This window comes from Oncorhynchus tshawytscha, linkage group LG13 (genome assembly GCF_018296145.1).
Source record: "Oncorhynchus tshawytscha isolate Ot180627B linkage group LG13, Otsh_v2.0, whole genome shotgun sequence".
In the NCBI taxonomy this organism is placed as follows: Eukaryota; Metazoa; Chordata; class Actinopteri; order Salmoniformes; family Salmonidae; genus Oncorhynchus; species Oncorhynchus tshawytscha.
Window position 1 is genome coordinate 65338757 of NC_056441.1, and position 21288 is coordinate 65360044.

The 21288-nt window shown below is 43.7% G+C and overlaps 1 protein-coding gene across 1 annotated transcript in view; it reads left to right on the plus strand.

Moving 5' to 3' along the window:
• The window catches only part of LOC112265512 (TNF receptor-associated factor 4), a 44396-nt gene extending 23807 nt beyond the window's left edge, over positions 1 to 20589 (plus strand). The window contains exons 2-7 of the mRNA XM_024442875.2: positions 10551 to 10602; positions 13995 to 14099; positions 14349 to 14510; positions 16218 to 16379; positions 17085 to 17240; positions 17954 to 20589. Of these exons, the coding sequence (XP_024298643.1) occupies positions 10551 to 10602; positions 13995 to 14099; positions 14349 to 14510; positions 16218 to 16379; positions 17085 to 17240; positions 17954 to 18586 (1270 nt within the window). The 3' untranslated portion in view covers positions 18587 to 20589. The remainder of the gene's footprint in view (positions 1 to 10550; positions 10603 to 13994; positions 14100 to 14348; positions 14511 to 16217; positions 16380 to 17084; positions 17241 to 17953) is intronic.
• The last annotated feature ends 699 nt before the right edge of the window (positions 20590 to 21288 follow it).

Genomic DNA, 21288 nt, shown 5'->3' on the forward strand with positions numbered 1-21288 from the left:
AATCCAATCGAGAATCTGTGGAAAGAACTGAAAACTGCTGTTCACAAATGCTCTCCATCCAACCTCACTGAGCTCGAGCTGTTTTGCAAGGAGGAATGGGAAAAAATGTCAGTCTCTCGATGTGCAAAACTGATAGAGACATACCCCAAGCGACTTACAACTGTAATCGCAGCAAAAGGTGGCGCTACAAAGTATTAACTTAAGGGGGCTGAATAATTTTGCACGCCCAATTTTTCAGTTTTTGATTTGTTAAAAAAGTTTGAAATATCCAATAAATGTCGTTCCACTTCATGATTGTGTCCCACTTGTTGTTGATTCTTCACAAAAAAAACAGTTTTATATCTTTATGTTTGAAGCCTGAAATGTGGCAAAAGGTCGCAAAGTTCAAGGGGGCTGAATACTTTCGCAAGGCACTGTATGTTTTTCTGTTGCTCCTAAATTTCATGTGGCCCTCCTAACATTGTTAAGTTGGTAGCAATTACATTTTTTTATTTAGAGCCATGAATACATTACATTTGCTAATGTATTTATCTAATTCAAGTACCATCCATGTACATGTAGGCTAAATAGTAAAGTTAAATCCACACTTGTATGCAGTCCTTCCCATTGGAAGAGGATTCATTACAAACCCAATGAAGCACATAACCCTGCCAGCTGAGCTATAGATCCCCAGTCAAGGTTAGCCAGTTCAAGCGAGAACAAGGAAACCATAAAACAAATCAGTTGACAGTATTTTCAAACGATTGTGTATTACAAAAATACAAAGTCGACAAGAAAGGGTTTCATATCGCGAGGTCTGCTGGGTTGGCAGTTGTGGCTACGTGAAGATTCTAAGGGCCTGGTTCCCCTGATGAAGACTCCATGTCTATAACACAGTCACATTGATGGAATGAGATGGCAACAGGGATTGTGAGGGAGTGTAAACTTAGTCTCCCCTCTTCTCACACACTTAACCATGGATTATGGTGTCTAAGAGACTTGAGCCCAATTTGCAGATGGCTGCATCCTTCCCTCTCACCCTCCCTCCTTCCGTTCCCCCTCTCATCTGTGCCCTGGCAGGTGGCTGGATGCTTTTGGGAGTCAGTGTTTTCTGTTACGCCAGAACACAGTCGACTTGCATCAGAGCTGTGCCACTATGAGTCACAGTGTATCCTAACGGTGTAGAGCAGACGCTCCTGGATTCAAACCGATCAACCACTTCAAATCCCCCCCTGAACAGTGTGCAGATCCTATTCCATTATGTATTCTCGGGGAACTGCCTGTGGCTCAGAACAGACGTCTGATATCATAAAAGTCAAAGAACTAGCCGTCTGTTCCTTTTCTTACAAGGATGTCAGCGAACATAGCTTTGCCCATTTTTTTTGTCAGTTTTGACGTGCTAGCTTGTTCCCCTAAGCTCTACTCGGGGAAAAGAGCTGCTGCCATGCATGCAATTCACAGCAGGATCCAAAAGCTTAATTTTGACACTATTGCAATTCTAAAACCCTTGGAAAATATACTTTAACACAGTATTACCCTTGAACAACTGCCTGCGTTAGTGCTGTTAAACAAAGATGGCATTTGAAAAACAAATTGATATTTCGCTAACCTTTGAACGTGCCAGGACTGTGTGAATTAGCTGACAGATGTGTTTGAGTGTTTAGAGAACTGCAAAGAAAAATGAATGTCGTTACGTAAGTGGCGTGAAATCGTGCCGTCCCTTGCATCTAAACAACTTCCATCTTTGTGCATTTTTCTGCAGAGCTGTCCCATGATCAATACCTGCGTCTGTAATGGCACCCTTTCCCATATATAGTGGTATACTTTTGACCAGGGCCTGTATGGCTCTATATAGGGAAAAGGGTGCCAGTTGGGAATAGGGTGTCATTTGGGACACATACAGTATGTTGAAGAGAGAGCAGGAGGAGCAAGAGAGCCATGGAAATGCTACCAGACAACTACCCACACATTTGTCATTGTAGTATGAGGCCTAGTCAGCTTTCCTCCACTTGAATCATTTGTGCTATTGTTGTGCTATTGTTGCTAAGAACAACAGTAGAAAGACTCATGAAATGTCTTAAGAGTGTCTGTCTGTTTTTAGAGTAGATACAGAAAACGTAGGTTGTAGATCCAAACTGGATCTTGAGGAACTAGGCCTAATACCTATAAGGCTGAATCAACTCTTGTTGATGTCTGTGACCTTCAGATATACAGACATGGTCAGTTCACATTAAGCTGTCACTGACTGGACATTGCAAACACCAATGATGTGAGTCAAATATGATTTTACAAATTACATTTGCTGTACAAGCATGTCCTCTATGCATCAGTCAATCAAACCCTGATTAAAAAAGTCAAAACATAACAAGATGTATGTACTCAACTAAATTAAACTAAAATAAACTTCACAGCATGTTGATTCAAACATGCTTCCTTGCTGCACGTGAAGTACTGTAGCCAACTGTGTTTGGATTTATCCCCAAAACCCTAAGGATATGATTGGCCTATCAAAGGTCATGGGTTTCTGCACAACATAATCCTGTTGAACTCTGTTTAACTCATCTCTGATTCATTTTCAGAAGTGTGAAATTTCACACAAGTCGTCATGCTACAGTAAACTAAACTCCAGAATTCTCTGAACCAGTCAGGTAGTGAGGAGTTAACCGGTGATGTCATTCATGCATAGAGAAAGTGGAGGTAGTTCCTTCTCCTCCCAGGGACAAAGAAGAAGGCTGATGTGAGCCTCCCTGTGTCCCAAGTGGCACCCTATTCCCATATGGGTCCAGGTCAAAAGTAGTGCGCTATGTAGGGAATAGGCAGCCATTTGGGATGCTAACCCTGCCTTTGTCCAGGCTGTAAACTGAGTCAGCATTTAGCTGGAGTAGGGAACATTACCCTCCCATCGTATCGGGTTCCATAGACAGAAACACCTGCTTCACCCCGTGTCCTCCACCTCCTTCCTCATCCAGGAGATCCCTCTGATTGCGTCAAAACAAATCGCACACTTTGCCCTATATCGTGCACTTATTTTGACCAGGGTTTATAGGCCTCTAGCCAAAAATAGGACACTATAGGGAATAGCTAGCCAAAAATCGTGCACTGTAGGGAATAGGGTGCCATTTGGGAAGCACCTTCTGATTGTTCTTTGACTTGGGGGCATTCTTTCACCCGGTGCCTAATGACTCCCTCCATCTCTCCCTCCACTGTCCTACAAACCTCTTCACTCATGTGGATATGGCCTGTACTTCGGATCACTTCTCTAATCTCATTTGCCTCTTCTATAAATAAAAAGATATTTAGTCAAATGTGTTAGAGGCTCTCTATCTTTGCATGAGAGTCCTTTAATTATCTCTAAATGCTACTACTGTGAATCATATAAACAACAGAACATGTAGTTGACGACCGGTCATTTCATTTAACTGGCAAGTGTTAAAATGTTCTCCCCTTCAGCATTGCATAGGATAGGTTTATTGTGTATATATTATATTGTCCAATACAGAATGGCCTTTAGGGTTGTGTTTCTGTAGCGTGAGGCAGCTCGATGTACAAGTACACCTCCTGGACAGGAGGCTAGTCTGTCAACAGGCAGACTTGTAAAGGGCAGTTATAATGACAGTCTCATTACTGTTGGAAACTACAGGCTGATAATTTGATGTGAGTTGTAACACACACACACACATTCATATACACATACAAAAGAACTGTTGGATTTGGGAGATTAAGGGAACTCCTGCTGAGATGAAACAAGATTCCTGTTTTCTCCCAACATTCTGGCAGCAGAAGCATGGAATTGGGATCAGCTGGGAGACTGAAAGCCAGGAAGCCTGAATAAAGGGAACTGGTGGCATTAAGATCTTGTTTGTGTAGCATAGTTAATCCACTTCTTTACTTGAAAAGAAAATGATTTGGCATGAAGATGAACATAAAACCTCAGAGTAAGCTTCCAGAGAAGACCAGCAAGCCAGGCCTGATACAGTTACTAGCCAGACGACCCAGTCAATTTTCTTGATGAGATCTCTGAGTTTGAAAAGACCTCTGCTGAGTCCCAAATGACCTATGGGTCCTTGTCAAACGTAGTGCACTATTTAGTTAATAATGTACCATTTGGGATGCATACAACCTCTCACAGTAATAGTAAAACTCTCTTTTGGATGTTAGTGTTGTAGACGTCCTGCTTTCCAGAACTCTCAAACTCCTCTGAGAGGTGTTTGTTTAGCTCTCCACAGCCATTCCCTCTTATTGTAAACAGGGTCAGGGGTCTCCCTGGTAGTCAAGAGATCAGGCTTCAGGGTCATTCTTAGGCCTCAGTCGGTGAGGTAGCAGCCATCAGGAGCCATCTCCTCTTTCTCTGTGTGTGATGGCTGTACTGTACTGTCCCTGACAGGACGTTTGCAGTCTTCTGCAGGCCAACCAAACCTGGGGGCTTTGTCTTGTTTTTCTCAGTGGCCGTCTGCCTATCAGGAGGCATATGGAGGGTGACCTTCAGTCCTCATCACTATCACTGGGCTCAATGGATGGCTGTTTAATCTGCTCTCCGGGCCTACAAGAGGTTTTGAGGGCAAGAGAGGGGGTGCAATTAGGGTCTGGGGAGTGGGGGATGGTCCAGGGAAATACTAGGGTAATGAGGGGGGGGACTTTCACTCATGGAGGGGAATTGGGAAATGCCCCTAATTAGAGCTGGGGAGAAGGCTGTTGTCTAACCAGATAAGTGGGGTGATTTTGAACATGTAATTAGCTGTGGGGCATACTCATCTGGCCTTCTGCTGTTTTGGTCCAGGGGCCTGCTGGATCTGATGTTGGCCTCCCTGTGCTGCAGCACAACAGCTGTGGAGCCTAGGCTACTCTCACAATATGAGAGACAGGGAAAGGATGGGAACCCATTGACATTTTAATGTGCTGATTATATTAAACACGCTATTTGTATTTATTATGGATCCCCATTCTACAAATGAAGGCAGTTATACAATTCTAAAAGCATTAGAACACTTAGTGTGTGCCCTCAGGCTCCTACTCCACTACCACATATCTACAACACAAAATCCATGTGTACAAGTGTGTATTATATTGCGTATGTTTGTGCTGTTTCACAGTCCCCGCTGCTCCATAAGGTGTATTTGTATTAGAGGTCGACTGATTAATCAGAATGGCCGATTAATTAGGGACGATTTCAAGTTATCGGCCCTAACAATCGGAAATCAGTATTTTTGGACACCGATTTGGCCGATTTAAATTAAAAAAAATAAGTTTTTTTTAACCATTTAAAAAAATTAATTAAAAAAATAAGTAAAATAAAAAAGTTACACCTTTTATTTAACTAGGCAAGTCAGTTAACACATTCTTATTTCCAATGACTGCCTAGGAACGGTGGGTTAACTGTCTTGTTCAGGGGCAGAACAGATTTTTACCTTGTCAGCTCGGGGATTCGTTTTTGCAACCTTCCGGTTACTAGTCCAATGCTCTAACCACCTGCCTTACATTGTACTCCACGAGGAGCCTGCGTGGCAGGCTGACTACCTGTTACGTGAGGACAGCAAGAAGCCAAGGTAAGTTGCTAGCTAGCATTAAACTTATAAAAAACAATCAGTCTTCACATAATCACTAGTTAACTACACATGGTTGATGATATTACTAGTTTATCTAGCGTGTCCTGCGTTGCATATAATTGATGCGGTGCCTGTGAAATTTCTCAGCGAATCCCAGCCTACTTCGCCAAACGGGTGATGATTTAGCACGGTCGTTGCACCAAACCTAACGTTAAACATCAATGCCTTTAAAATATATAGAAGTATATATTTTTAAACCTGCATATTTAGTTAATATTGCCTGCTAACATTCATTTCTTATTATTAGGGGAAATTGTGTCACTTCTCTTGCGTTCCGTGCAAGAGGTCAGGGTATATGCAGCAGTTTGGGCCGCCTGGATCGTTGCGAACTGTGTGAAGTCCATTTATTCCTAACAAAGACCGTAATTAACTTGCCAGAATTGTGACGTAACATTGAAGGTTGTACAATGTAACAGCAGTATTTAGACTTAGGGATGCCACCCGTTAGATAAAATACAGAACGGTTCCGTATTTCACTGAAAGAATAAACGTTTTGTTTTCGAGAGTTTCCGGATTCGACCATATTAATGCCCAAACGTGTCACGGGATTCTTCTGTTGAGGGAGAGGCGGACCAAAACGCAGCGTGGTTATTTTGATACATCTTTAATTAAGATGAAAATAGAACAATATACAAAAACAAGAAACGTGAAAAACCGAAAACAGCCCTATCTGGTGTAACAAACACAAAGACAGGAACAATCACCCACAAAACCCAACACCAAACAGGCTACCTAAATATGGTTCCCAATCAGAGACAATGACTAACACCTGCCTCTGATTGAGAACCATATCAGACCAAACACAGAAACAGACAAACTAGACACACAACATAGAATGCCCACTCAGATCACACCCTGACCAAACAAAACATAGAACATACAAAGCAAACTATGGTCAGGGTGTGACAAAACGCTCGTATTTCTGTGTGTTATTATGTTATAATTAAGTCTATGATTTGATTGAGCAGTCTGACTGAGCGATGGTAGGTAGCAGCATAATCATAAGCATTCATTCAAACAGCACTTTTGTGCGTTTGCCAGCAGCTCTTAGCAATGCTTCAAGCATTGAGCTGTTTATGACTTCAAGCCTATCAACTCCCGAGATTAGGCTGGTGTAACCGATGTGAAATGGCTAGCTAGTTAGCGGGGTGCGCGCTAATAGCGTTTCAATCGTTGACGTCACTCGCTCTGAGACTTGGAGAAGTTGTTCCCCTTGCTCTGATAGGGCCACAGCTTTTGTGGCTTCGAGGGTAGCTGTTGTCGATGTGTTCCTGTTTCGAGCCCAGGTAGGGGCGAGGAGAGGGATGGAAGCTATACTGTTACACTGGCAATACTAAAGTGCCTATAAGATCATCCAATAGTCAAAGGTATATGAAATACAAATGGTATAGAGAGAAATAGTCCGATAATTCCTATAATAACCTCAACCTAAAACTTCTTAACTGGGAATATTGAAGACTCATGTTAAAAGGAACCACCAGCTTTCATATCTTCTCATGTTCTGAGCAAGGAACTTAAACGTTAGCTTTTTTACATGACACATACTGCACTTTTACTTTCTTCTCCAACACTTTGTTTTTGCATTATTTAAACCAAATTGAACATGTTTCATTATTTATTTGAGGCTAAATTTATTTTTATTGATGTATTATATTAAGTGAAAATAAATGTTTATTCATTATTGTTGTATTTGTCATTATTACAAATAATAAATAAATAAAAATATCTCTTTTTAAATCGGCCGATTCATCGGTATCGGCTTTTTTTGGTCCTCCAATAATCAGTATTGGTATCGGCATTGAAAAATCATAATCGGTCGACCTCTAATTTGTATCTATTTTTTAAATTCTAATTTTACTGTTTGCATGAGTTACTTGATGTGGAATAGAGTTCCATGTATGTGGTTACTGAGCTGTTCTGTCTGCAGTGCTTTCCCAACATGAGTGATTGTTGTTTATCAGCCTCTCACCCTGTATAATCATTGATTTGTACAAGTCAGGCACTGTTATCTCTGCCCTGTGTATCCTAGTAGACACGTATTTTTCTCCCATGAAACTGTGTCCTAGTTGTAGTGAAGCTGTTGGTATCAGTAGTGTTGTTGGTTTGTGAGTCAAGTGGACAGGGTGCAAGGACCCTGTGGGTGACCAGGCTGTACTGTATGTATGCAAAGGACTTTTCTCTTTTTTCTGTGTTACAATATTGTTTATCCTCTCACAGCTGCACAGTGCTGAGTGATTAGAGGTGGGCATTGAAGTAGTCAAGGGCATTGAACGGTAATTAGTGCAATCTTACTCCACTGTAAGGAGGCCTTCAAGTAGTCATAGAAATGGTTTGTCAAGAGAAGGGGAAGACTTGTATAGAAGCTATTATTATTCCAATGCCCCCACCTCTCTCTGCTAATGTGCATTCACAAAGTGGCAGTGAGCTCCACAAACAAGCTGGCTGGAGAGTCGGGTAGCATTATGAACAGCGGGCCAAGCAGATGAATGTGTGGCTGCAGGTCTTTCTCTGCGAAGCAGGGAGGGAATCATCCTGACAGCCTGTGACGATGCTCTTTTCGCCTGTCTGCCTCTGTGTCAGGTAGAGCAGAGGAGCCGGCTGGGTAGGTCTTTAGCTGTAAACCCTGCTTTCCTGCACTGCTTACATCTCCCCTGTCTAGTCCAGCAAGGAGCACCTTTCTCTCTGTTCCTATTTCCTTCCTCTATATGGGGAAACAGTCACTACACATCCCCATGTCCCAAATGGCCGCCTATTCCCTATACATTGCACTACTTTTGTGGGCCCTGGTAATAAAAAAAAAGTGCAGTATGTAGGGTGTTGTTTGGGATGTAGCCCACAGCTCTGCGTCATGCAGTCCGGCCCTGTGGCTCTAAAACTTATCATCAACATCAAATAGATGAGGCTCAAATGACGGAGATGAGTAAATGATTTCACAGTACATAGATGTTCTGCTGACTGGGCTCTCTCCCCTGGGGATCAATAATGTTTTTTTTAAAAGCTGCAATTGTTGTTTATTAATTGCTCTCCAGCTCCCTGCTGACAGAGTGACCCTAATGGACTGGAATTACTGCTGTCTCGTAATGCATTAAACTCACCTCCCTCACCTCTATCTCCCCGTCACCCCTCTGGTCTGTTGTTCTGTGTGCAGCTGATTCCACAGCAGCTGGGGAGACAGGCCAGGCATTCCAGCCAGGGCAAAGTGCAGGGTGATCATTGATCATGTGTCCCAACATCACATGTCCCTGGGTCTCTGGTCCACTCCCATTGGCCTCAGGCTCTGTCATGTGACATTGAGGCCAACTAGACAACAGGGTAACAAGGGCCCTGGTCAATAGGCACATTGTGTGCATCCCAAATGGCAACCTATTCCTTAAATAGTGCAAAAGTAGTGTACTACATAGGGGATAGGGTGCAATTTGGGAAGAACCCATTGTAGGACCCTGGGAGCAGAGACCACTGCCCTCCCTGCCCCCTTGGGGCTGTTTGTTTTCCCATTAATCTATTAATGGAGAATGGAGAATGGAGAGGTCAGAAGAAGTTTGTTCATTAAAAGATGTCTTTCTGTTGTTTACCTAGTACATGGTAGTAGGACAGATGGAGCTTCAGGGCCTTGTTGCTTTAACCCAAAACACTGAGGTTATTTTAGTCTCTCTCACACCCGTGGGCAATGAAAATGTATGCAAAGCAAAGGAGCATTTCACCATTTGCGTTACAGTACCTCTATCAATATGGGCATTGTTGCAACAACATGCCTGTCTGTCTGCGGCCTATGATAATGACATTGCGATCTCATGTATGTGCACTGGGCCACGATGAAAGGGATGTACATCCTCATCTCATGTCACTGACTGACGGACCCTCTTGATCCCCCCTGATCCCTGACCCAGCCACCCCTATGGCTCAGCAGGGGGCCTGCAGCCTACCACTACACTACCGACACATCTCTTTAAAGGGTGCACACATCGCACCGAATGTGGATTTCCCATTCGTCTATCGATCGTTCAGCGCGCTGTTGACATCTGACTGGCGACATTGTCACGCGATTCTATATGTAAAATTAGTTTGCAGTCAGTTTGCGAGTACTCTCGGCAGGCAAACGCTATTGGTATGTTCGAGGCCTAATGCATCTCAGGGGATCAGCCACTGATTACCTTTTAAAGTTGCTCTTTGTGTCACTGATTGACTGGCTTTGCTGTACAGTAGATCTATGGACTCAGCACGCAGTGAGCCCACTGCCTATAGTACTGCAGTGACGTCATCTCCGTTATTTACCGGAGTGAATATTTCATGGTGACATCAGGACTGGGGACGTGCTGCGTTGTTACCTGAGGGCCACTGCTACCCAGCTCATCTGGCCCCTTGGTAAAAGGCCTCTAAATCAGGGCAGGGAATTTGTTTTTTTGTGGTGCTGCCTGTGTGATAAACCCAGAGATCTCAGAGATCTTATTTTGGGTTTTATTGCTGCTGGAGGGAGGGAGGAACATAGAGAGGCAGCAGCTAGTCGCCCAGCCAAGCCACCAGCCTCACTGGCAAATCAGCAATCAATATTTACTGAGGGAGGGTAGAAAGACCCGGCTTTACCGCCCTCTTCAGCCGCTTCACACACGCTCAGTTTGTCATCCCCCTGCCTTCAAAAATGGGGGTAAAAATGAACACCTTTGACATGAGAGAGAGAAAGAGAGGGACGGGGGTGGGGGCGAGTGAGAGAAGCCCTTAATGTATTATGGATAGACAGTTCAGGTTCTAATGTGTTCTCTTTTCCTGTCCAGTAATAAAACTGTGAATTTGTGGAAATAAATCCCTAGAGGGAGGGAAGATGAAAGGGCAACTACATAAAAGCCAGTGGCTCAGAAACTCATCTGGCTTTATTGTACAGTGCAGTGTGGTTGGGATGGGTGTGTGAGAGCAGAGATGGGGTGGTGATGCTTTTGAAGGCAATTAACATGTCTTCCTTCTTGTGTCTTACAGTGAGGGGGTCTTCAAGTGCCCAGAGGACCAGCTGCCCCTGGACTATGCCAAGGTACGGTTAAAACCCTCTTACCCACTTTCTCACATACGTATTCAAGTTTCAATATGATCTGTGTGCCAGTTAAGCAATACTTTAGCCTACAACCATAGTTAAGCCTACAACCATGCCCCAATCAACATAATTCACCCTCACTTTCTGATGTCTCTGGACTACCCAGTAACTTACCCATACAACACACTAATTATGAATGTCCTGGTCAGGCTGAGATGAGGCCTTATTTTAAATGTGAATCTGAAGGGACCCAAATGGTACTATATTTCCTATATAGTGCACTATTTAGACCAAACGTAGTGGACTATATAGGGAATAGGGTCCCATTTGAGACATAGCATGGACATGTGAATCACCATGTCCCTTGCCCCAGACCCTTAGACCAACAGACAGACAGGCAGCTAGCTAGCCATCCTAGTATATTCCCACTAATTGTGCTAATGAAGGACCACAGGCTACTCATTCCCCTTGGAATGTCAGGTTTGATGGCGGCCCGTTTCTCAATGCACAAAACTCTCGCACACTACGGTCGACATGAAAGTTTTAGAGTTTAATACAGTACCCATGAAAAACAAATGAGCAGACATTATTACACAACCGGAGAGCGGCTGGGGAGTGGTAATAACACTCTCCAGCCTAGCAGCCAAAGTCAAAGGTTGTGTTTAAATGTTATAAGTATTGCATTGCTGGAGAAAAGCAGGGTATTGGGTTGATCTGTTAGAAAAGGAAGGCAAAAGCCTTCAAATCACTAAAATAGTAGCTCTCCTAAACCTCTTCATCCGGGTTCCACTGAAAGAATACCACATCTAAATCTCTTTAATTCACCTTTTGGCTTCTTACTCCATCTTTTCTTTTAAGCATTTAATCAGATTGTACTGGGGGGGAAAGATGGTGGCAGTCTTTATTCGTAATGAAAGAATCACTCTCTTACAAACTTGATTTCTCCATTGTGCCACAGTGTGCAGCGAAAGGATAAGGACTTAATTCTGCTCTGTACATGAGAGGACCCCAAGCTTAACACTGAACAAAGCAATAAAAATACCATTGGTCACTAATTCATCATCTCAGTTACTGTACACTGGCTAGTTTTTCCATCAATAAAAGAATTGCCCATACAGTAGGCCCATCATGCTCTATACTAGAACATTAGCATGCTAAAGTGTATTAGGAGTTCAGAGGCAGCGATCCAGTGAGGTGGTGAGTGTGAGTTCAGTGGGTGCTGAGCTGCGACTGCTAGCGAAGCACTTAAGGAGACTGTAGTCACGACAGAGAAGCAGTACATGGGTCCCCACAGTGAGGACGTGCTCATTGTACATCTGTCAGACACTGTTATTTACTGATGCCTTCATAGCCTTCCAGTCACCTGTAAATTACCCCCTGCTGGTGACTAGGGAGGCATCCCAATTGGCACCCTACTCCCTATATAGTGCACTTCTGTTGACCAGAACCCTGTGAGCCCTGATCAAAACTAGTGCAGTATATAGGGAATAGGGTGCCATTTGGGACACAGTCCAGCTCCCTGGGTACAGCTCATTACACTATGTGCCTGTCCTTGGCCTCCCCTGAACACAGCTCAATTCTAATAATGCTCTCATTTCACCCAGGCAGTGTAACATGTCATTCAAATATGTCCCTGTTGTCAGAGAGGAAGCAGAATGTCAGTAATGTAAAGGGATGGGTTCTGCTGTGAGACTGCAAGCTGACTGACTCTTCCAAAACACAGACAGACAGAGTCGAAGTTAGCACTCCAAAGAGCTTTAGTTCCCTGATCCGCCAGGGCCAATGTTATTAAAAGGTCTTTATTGCAGTCCCCCGCAGACTCCCAGGCAGGAACAATGAGGGAACGTTAAGGTTTACTTTAGAGGATTTGGTTTCTTTGTCATCTTGGCTCAGCATGTGATTTCCAGTAGAAATAGTATTGTGGTTATCTGCTTCAATCACTCACCATTCATTATTATGCTGCGGTACATGCTGCAGTACATTGTAAGAGACAGTGCTGTTCTGTAGCACAATAGTTGCTTTATTGGTCCATTTGCACAGATAGCCTATTCTTTATTTGTTGCTGTCATAGTACCCAACCTGAAACACAACACACACATCACCGGCTGCTCACACACCAACACACACACCAATTATCTGCCATAGTACTGTGCTCCTTTCAGATGGCAAGACTCTTCTCTGCTATGTATTTTGGGGATTTGAAGGCAGTGTTCGTTACAGCATGGTTAATGTAATATATAAATCATCCTCACTAGTTAAACTACTGTAGCACACAGCTTTTATTTTGTGATGACATAACAGTTCATGTAAGTTAATGGACCAATAAAGGCTGCCAAGTCAGGAGAGGGAAAAGTTTTACCTCAGATCTACTTTTGGTTCTAATGTATTATTCACTGGGCCCTTTTTAATTCTACTGCACATTTACCTTTTACAGTTCTAATAGGGTACCAAGACCATGAACATTTACAGTGTACTTATTTATGTATAAATAGTATTTAGGCTATGGTAAAACCATAGTATCTCAATGTTTTGATTCATAGCCTATAGAGAAAGAGACTTCCTCTTGTATGACGGTGTGTGACGACAGTTGAGCTGTTATTTGTTTTAGGGACAGCTTTGACATTTTGAGGAAGTTCCTTTTCTCCTCATGTGACAAAGGCATCCTGGGCACCATAGGGACGGAGATGCATGCAGTGCTGCCTCACATGGGTTGTGTATGGCCTCACATGGGTTGTGTGTGGCCTAAATCTGTAAATCCAGAGGATACTGTCCTGTAGGGAGTGGATTTGGCTTGATTGGATAGAGAAGGACCTCATCCTTCTTGATCAGTGACCATGGGGTGTTCTCCCTCACTCTAATTCTCTCTCTGATGTTTTCAACATTTCATGAACTATAATTCCATAAACATTGCAGTATATATTCTTGTGTTCACAGAAGTTTAATTGTTATTCCTAATATTCCTGTGGGACTGATTCATTCGTCATTCATGTCACATGTCCATGACTAGTACTTTGAACTCTGCTGTTTGGCTGCTGGACACTCAGACCCTCTTTGTCAAGGCTTCAGTGTATTAGTAATACACTTAGTTGGGCATCAACATGATAATCATTACTAGACTGCTGCAAACACCCTTTGTCTTACTCGGTCACACACTATATTAGTTTGTGTGTTGCCATTGGTGTGGCCACTATACCCCCACTCTGTCCCCATAGCATAATCAGCATTAAGGAGATGTATTGGGGCCCAGCGACAGACTAGCTTCCTGTCCAGGGGGTGTACTTGTACATCAACCTGCCTCATGCTACAGAAACAGGAGATGGGCTGGACAAGACGTATCTATCCCAGTGTGAGCCAGTGCTGATCATGTGCTCATGGTTGTGTCATGGCTACAGATCTACCCTGACCCAGAGCTAGAGCAGCAGATCCTGGCTCTACCTATCCGCTGCATCCACAGTGAGGAAGGCTGTCGCTGGACCGGACAGATGATGCAGCTCCAGGTCAGTAGCTGCCTGCCTGGCTTTCTTATCTTTTTTTTCTTTGTTTTACCTTTCTATCTCTCTACAGTATCTCATCCTCTCCCTTGCTCCTCCTGTCTAAGCCACCTCCTTTGTGACCAGAGCCCTGTGTCTCCTGCCTCCAGTGTGTCGTGTTGTGTTATCTGCTAGCTGAAGCCTGGCTAAATGCTAAATACTGCGTGTCTGGCTGCTGACACATTCCTCTCTCCCCCCTCCCTCCGTCAACCTCAGGGCCACTTCTCCACCTGCGCCTTCAATGTGATCCCCTGCCCCAACCGCTGCTCCATCAAGCTGACGCGCCGTGACCTGCCCGACCACCTGCAGCACGACTGCCCCAAGCGCAAGGTCAAGTGCGAGTTCTGCGGCAACGAGTTCACCGGGGAGGCCTATGAGGTAAACAACAACAATAAACAGAGACCTACGTTTTTAATTTTGTTTGTATATTTTTACAGGGTAGCACTTACAAGTAAACAACCTGGTGAATAGAAATCTTTGTATTGTCTACCCCAGACTGCCCATTATGTAAATTACTCTTGCTTTCGAAGGTGGCAGTGTATTCAGATAGAATGTGTGTTGGCGTGAGGGGAGCGAGGTAGAACTGTGCACATTTCATACTGTGTGCTTTTCTCTCAGTCCATGAGAAGTAGTGTCTCACGGTTAAAGTTAGCCTTCCTCCCTCTAACTAACACCTATGTTACTGTTTACAGGCTGACCCTCCTTTGTTTATACAGGCCCAATGTGGCCTTTCTGTTTTATACAGGCCCAATGTGGCCTTTCTGTTTTATACAGGCCCAATGTGGCCTTTCTGTTTTATACAGGCCCAATGTGGCCTTTCCACCATGGCTCAAGCTTTTTATAGGATAATTATTTGTTCATTTTCAGTGGCAATGGGATCATACATTTGATGCATAACAATTACTTTTTTTTTTTATCTGACCAATTGTGACCCACCACCTCGATTCGATCTTATGTAGCAAAATTTGAAATGGTGTTTTTTACATTGTATAAAAGTAGACACTGCGAACTAGTAAATGGTATATCATACACTGCAGTTGAGGAACAATGGGAAAGTAATTCTGCTTTGAAAGTTGATAAACTTGTAACACCACTTTTTTAGAAAATGGCCCTTGAATATTTTGGTACACCTACTGGAGAGCTCTTTTTTGTCTACACCCATTCAGCATCGTTCACACCCTCTTAAGCCTTAGCCCCACTCATAGATGGCCACCATGTATGAATCTGCAGGTAGCTAAAGCTAACCAACTAGGTTCAATGTTAGCTAGCTTGCAATCATATAGTACTCTGCTTCCATCGTGCATTCCACTGATTTCAAAACTTGGTCAATTTCTTCCGTGACAACAACACTGTTGATCACCGTTTCTTCTCCATCACTGTCATCAGAAGACTCTGTAATGTCTGGTTTAATGAAAAATGTTTTTAACTAAATCAGGGATTTCCTCATCGTCAGAGAGATTCAGCATGGCATGATCGTCCTCCAGAAAGTAGTCCGTCACAACTTCTTCCCACTGATCTTTGTCGATAGCTCCTGTTAAATTCAGGGAAGCAATGTTGAGAGAAGTAGCAACACTTTTGCAGTTCTCCATGATATCTTTTAAAAAATCCACAGTAGCAAGGATTATCTACACATACTGAGCAGCTCATGTTATAGTCAGAAGCATGCTACATGGCAGACCAATACAAACTAGTCTCTCGGCATGTCCAGCCCATCCATTATCTCAGCTAATCATGGCTAGCAGGAAGGTTCATGACTTTTTCTGTGGCTAAACCAATTAGGCTCGTAATTTAACAATTTTATTCATATTTACAGATGGTATACAAGTTTGTTATTAAGGCACACGAAAGTTCACATGTTCCAGAAGGCATTTCTGCCAATAAAACACATTTTCATAAGAATGTTTCAAAATGCATTAAAATGCCTCTCCTGTGAAGTAGGGACGTGCGACATACACCTAGCTTTTTGAAAAGAGTCACAATTATGATGAACTGCGCTGAAAGCTTGGTAGTTTTGCTGGTAGTTTTGCAGGTTGTGATGTCACTGCTGTGTTGTGACCTGTTTGTGTGTCCTGTCTTTTCTCCCAGAACCACCAAGGTATTTGTCCCCAGGAGAGTGTGTACTGTGAGAATAAGTGTGGTGCGCGGATGATGCGTCGGCTCCTGTCCCAGCACAGTCTGGCTGAGTGTCCCAAACGCACGCAGCCCTGCAAGTACTGTGGCAAGGAGTTTGTCTTCGACACCATCCAGGTTAGTCAACAACACCAACACACCTCCTCTAACCGAACAAGCTCTAGAACTTCTCCTCCTGCGTGTCTTGTTTTACAATCACATTTGTCATCACGTGATTAATGGGTACATTTTCTTTCCCATCAATGTAGTATTTCTATTGGAAGGCTAGACCTAAATTGGTGCCCAAACTCAGACCTGTGAGAATTAAGTGTTTTGAAGGTTTATTCTGGAGGGTTGTTATGAGTCCTTCCCCTATTTGACTGTGTGTGATGAAAGAACAGTGCAGTCTGTCGTGGATGAAGGAGGGTTCTCAGCCTCTGTAGAGCAGGATGGCACTGGGCCCACGGTTGCATGAACACTGGCTTCTATGGTGCTCACTTCTCTGTGCCAGCCCGTAGTTTGTGCTGGCTGCGTCCACCCCCGGCAGCACCTGTCTCTGCACACATCCTGTCCTCAGGCCCAGCGGCCGGCCAGCCACTCCCACTCTCCTCTTCTCTCATACCCGCAGTTTATTCATCATGTCTCCCTCTCAGAGCACATGCTTTATGATGCAGACATCAGCTCCATAATCAACTTGTTTATCCCATTCATACATTTTAATAGACAGTCATTTGTTCAATATGATACACAACATTTTTTAATCACTCACAGTGATTCTGCTGTGTAAAGTACATAATGTAGTAAATTAAATAATACATTTATCTTTTTTTTTCTGCCCTACAGAACCATCAGTACCACTGCCCTCGGTTTCCAGTTGCATGCCCAAACCAGTGTGGGACCCCCAACATTGCCCGGGAGGACTTGGCCAATCACGTGAAGGAGAACTGTGGCAGTGCCCTCATCCTCTGCCCCTTCAAAGATGCTGGCTGCAAACACAGGGTAAGGCTGACCTGCTGCGATCTAGCTGCTTTTTATTATTTCAGACCCTCATTGAGAATAACTCAATAATATTTGGATTATTATGCTTCATGCTCCGATGGCATTGAAACCCAGTAACTTATTTCCAAAGCGATGATTGTCTCCAACATACATCACTGTCTGCCCATCTGTGCCTCTAGGCTCTATTTTAATGAGAGTCACACTTCTCCTCCGCTCTGACAGCGTATTTAGGTCTATTTTTGAAACTGACGTCAATCTGAGAAAATGTGGAGAGCTCCCAGAGTCAGAGAAAACAGGCTTCATGCTTTGTGTTGTCAGCTTCGGTCCTTCAGTTTGAAATGGGAGCGAGTTTGGAAAGCTCAGTGCAAAGCAATGCACATGGTCTGACAAATGCATAAATGACTCTCTCCCTGACCACGAAGGCATCAGGCGAGAGAGTACAACCAAGAGTGGCGATGTTCAGTACACCAAACATAAATGTGTATGGCAGGGCTCCCAAAAGAGCAGCTGATCAGCAGACAGACAACATTCACTTACTGTAGGAGGCTTGAATGTGAAACTCAAACAGACAAAACAATTTAGTGTGATGTGCATACTGTACCACATTATTAAACACAACACATTTATATACAGAGTTTGTACTATACAGAGTTTCACCCTCCTTGCTACACACAGTGACCTCTGCCTAACCAGTCTCTCCTCTCTCCTTGCAGTGCCCAAAACTAGCGATCGGTCGTCACCTGGAGGACACGACCAAGTCCCACCTGACCATGATGTGCAGCCTGGTAGGGCGCCAGCGGCAGGAGATCCTGGAGCTGCGGAGGGAGATGGAGGAGCTGTCAGTCAGCAACGATGGAGTGCTCATCTGGAAGCTCAGCGACTACTCCCGGAAACTCCAGGAGGCCAAGCTCCGGAACAACCATGAGTTCTTCAGCCCGCCCTTCTATACCCATCGCTATGGCTACAAGTTGCAGGTGTCTGCGTTTCTCAATGGTAATGGCAGTGGGGAGGGCTCGCACCTGTCCATCTACATCCGGGTACTGCCAGGGGAGTACGACAACCTGCTTGAGTGGCCCTTCTCCTACAAGGTGACCTTCTCCATCATGGACCAGAGCGACCCGTCGCTGTCCAAGCCCCAACACATTACAGAGACCTTCAATCCTGACCCCAACTGGAAGAACTTCCAGAAACCATGCAGCACCCGCAACTCGCTGGACGAGAGCACCCTGGGCTTTGGCTACCCCAAGTTCATCTCCCACGAAGAGATCAAGAAGAGGAACTATGTCAGAGACAACTCCATCTTCCTCAAGGCTTCTATAGAGATCCCCCAGAAAATTATGGCCTGAGGGAGAGCTGGTTTTTGGTTTATCGGAAGGGAAAGGAGGGTGAAAGACAGGCCTGAGACTGATATGACACTTACCTTGAGAACTTCACCACACTTATCCTTTAGACACTGAATAACTGTCCAAATCCATACAGCCACTCCACTGCAGGACTTAGAGCTGCTAGTCTGTTGGGTTGTGTTGGAGGACCCCACTATATTTAAATGGAGGAGAATTCTAAGTGTTTGGTATGCAGAAACCATCACTTTCTGATTCTTATTTTTAAGTGTTTGTTTTCTAAAAATGTTCTTCTCTATCTGCAACAGAAAGCCTTGGAAATCAACAGTGCCTAGAGTTTATTTTAAGTTGTATTCTGTTGTTTTTCTGCAGCACAGGTAAATATTAAGGAAGGATAGAGCGATGTTCTGGAGGTGGAAGGCGTCCTTAAGGCTAGTGTTTTCGGCTCTGGTTTGAACCATCGTATCTGGTCACGAGCGGTCTATAGAATAGAGCAAACCTCAGGCTATTGGAAGGAGCTCATCACACTCTCAAACCCAACTGCCTTCTGTTTACATGCTCTAACTGTATCTCCCACTGATCCCTTAACAAATGCAAAGCTCTTGGTTAGCGAATTTGAGAGTGCTGTTAAGCTTATTGTCAGCAAACAATATTACAGCTGTGAATTAAGTTTGTTTCTTCTTGTCATTGTTCCATCACTTGCTGTCTACAGTTCGTCATTTGGCCATTGCTTATGAATGAGAGGATCATGACCTTTAGACAAAAAACAACAATCATTTGTCACAGGCAGATTTATAGGCCTCTGAAAGACATCTCCTGTGGAGTCCTGAGAGGATAGATACAGTAGATGGGTTCCTGTGCGTTGTTGGTCAAAGGTGCTAATTAATGTATGACGGTCTTTGAATGTGTAGAACTGAATCGAATCCACTCAGTCTTGTCAAGAGGCGATATGGTACATGTGTACTTAAGTGTGAAGGGAAAGCCATGAGGGCTGGGTCTTAGTTGGTAGGCAGGTAGGCACGTAGGTAGGGGAGAGATGAGCTCGAAGACATCAACAGAAAAGCATGCATGTTTCAATGAGATTCAACGTGAACCACATTTTTGTACTGTAACCTGTATTCTTGAAATCTTCTCCCCCGATACTGAGGGCTTTTTTGCAGTGGAGGACCTGTTAAATGGAACCAAATTCTTTTTATATTTGCAAAATATGAGCAACATTTGTTGATAATATGTCATAGACCGAAAGACATAGGAGTGAATTAGCTTAACGGAGGTCTGTGAGCTGAAGTGCATTGTTTTTAAGTCAGCCCAGGCGGGAATGGGGGCTGTTTAAAATATGGTTTATGCCTTGGTTCCCACCTGAGAATGACGTGTGGGTACCTCAGGACAGACTGCATCTCAATGGTGTGGCGCTGCTGGTTACCATGGCCACCAGTGTGCATCTTCATCTCAGCACATAAGCTGGTCACGAGGAGAGGTTGAAGAGGAGCAGCCATGTGCAATACACCAGTCAGAGGCTCCATCAGACCAGTAACACCCGCAGTGGAGGACTTGATCAAACATTCATGACATAATGTGAATAATACTGATGTAAAAAATGCAGAAGCCCATTCTGTAATTTTTTTTTCTACATTAAAATTCCTGGTTTCTTGCTATAATACCAGCCAATATTTTACAGTGATTTTAAAGAACTAAAAAAAAGAACATTTTGTAAGGTTATGTATTTTGCGAAGTACTTAAATGTTTTATACAACTTTTTGTTGGCGAGTCGGGGTTGAGCTTAGGAATTTTATGGACACTTTAAAAAAAAAAAAAGTTGAATCTCTTCTGAATCTGAATAATTGTTTTGTTTGGTTTGGATGTCATTCTGTCTGTATTACTTTGTCTTTAAAATTAATTATTTTAAAGAGCATCACTTAAGCTTGATTGACTAGATAGCAAAGATGTTTTAATATGTTGAGTGCTTCTCAATTTCTCTTTTAAAATAAAATACCCTCTATTACATCTTGCTTCACTATGCTGCTAATTTACTCTTTATGTAGTTGTACAGTATGTCTGAGTGTTTGCATCACCTACTGCCTTCTCAGCTTTCATCCACATGAATATTGTCAGGCAGTTTGGCCTCTCAGCTGAACCCTTCCCCACCAGAAAATGTTTTACTGATCACATTGATGATTCTGCTCCTCTTGTAACACATACAGTAAACCACGCTAGATACAGTGCCTGGCTCAGCTGTATCGTAGGCTGACAACTTGTCTTAAACTACAGCAAATGTTACCTTAACTCTTGCTTCCTTGATGAAAAGGTGCAATTTCTGTCTGAAATTCCTGCCTTTTTCAGCACTTCAAGTTTATCAATAAAATCTCTTGTCCCACCGTGTTTCACTTGTTTTAGTTAGTCCCATACTGAGCACCCACTCCAAGCATCTAGTCTGAATTGAATTATCACAGTAGTGTTGTCTAAGGAGCAGGCCCCATCTGATTACAACACAAAGCCCTCCTCCTGGTCGCTTCCCTGCCTCCCTTCCTCCCTCTCTGGTCCAACACATCCAGAGATGGAGGGAATGGAGGAAAGGGGGCAGAGAGAGAGGAAGCGAGGCAGATGCTTGCCCTGCTTTGATGTGATGCCAGGAGTTTGCTGTAGCTCTCAGCTTGAATGATGTTGAATGTGGAGTTTAGGGAAGGGGAAAATTAGCTTTTACCTCCGTT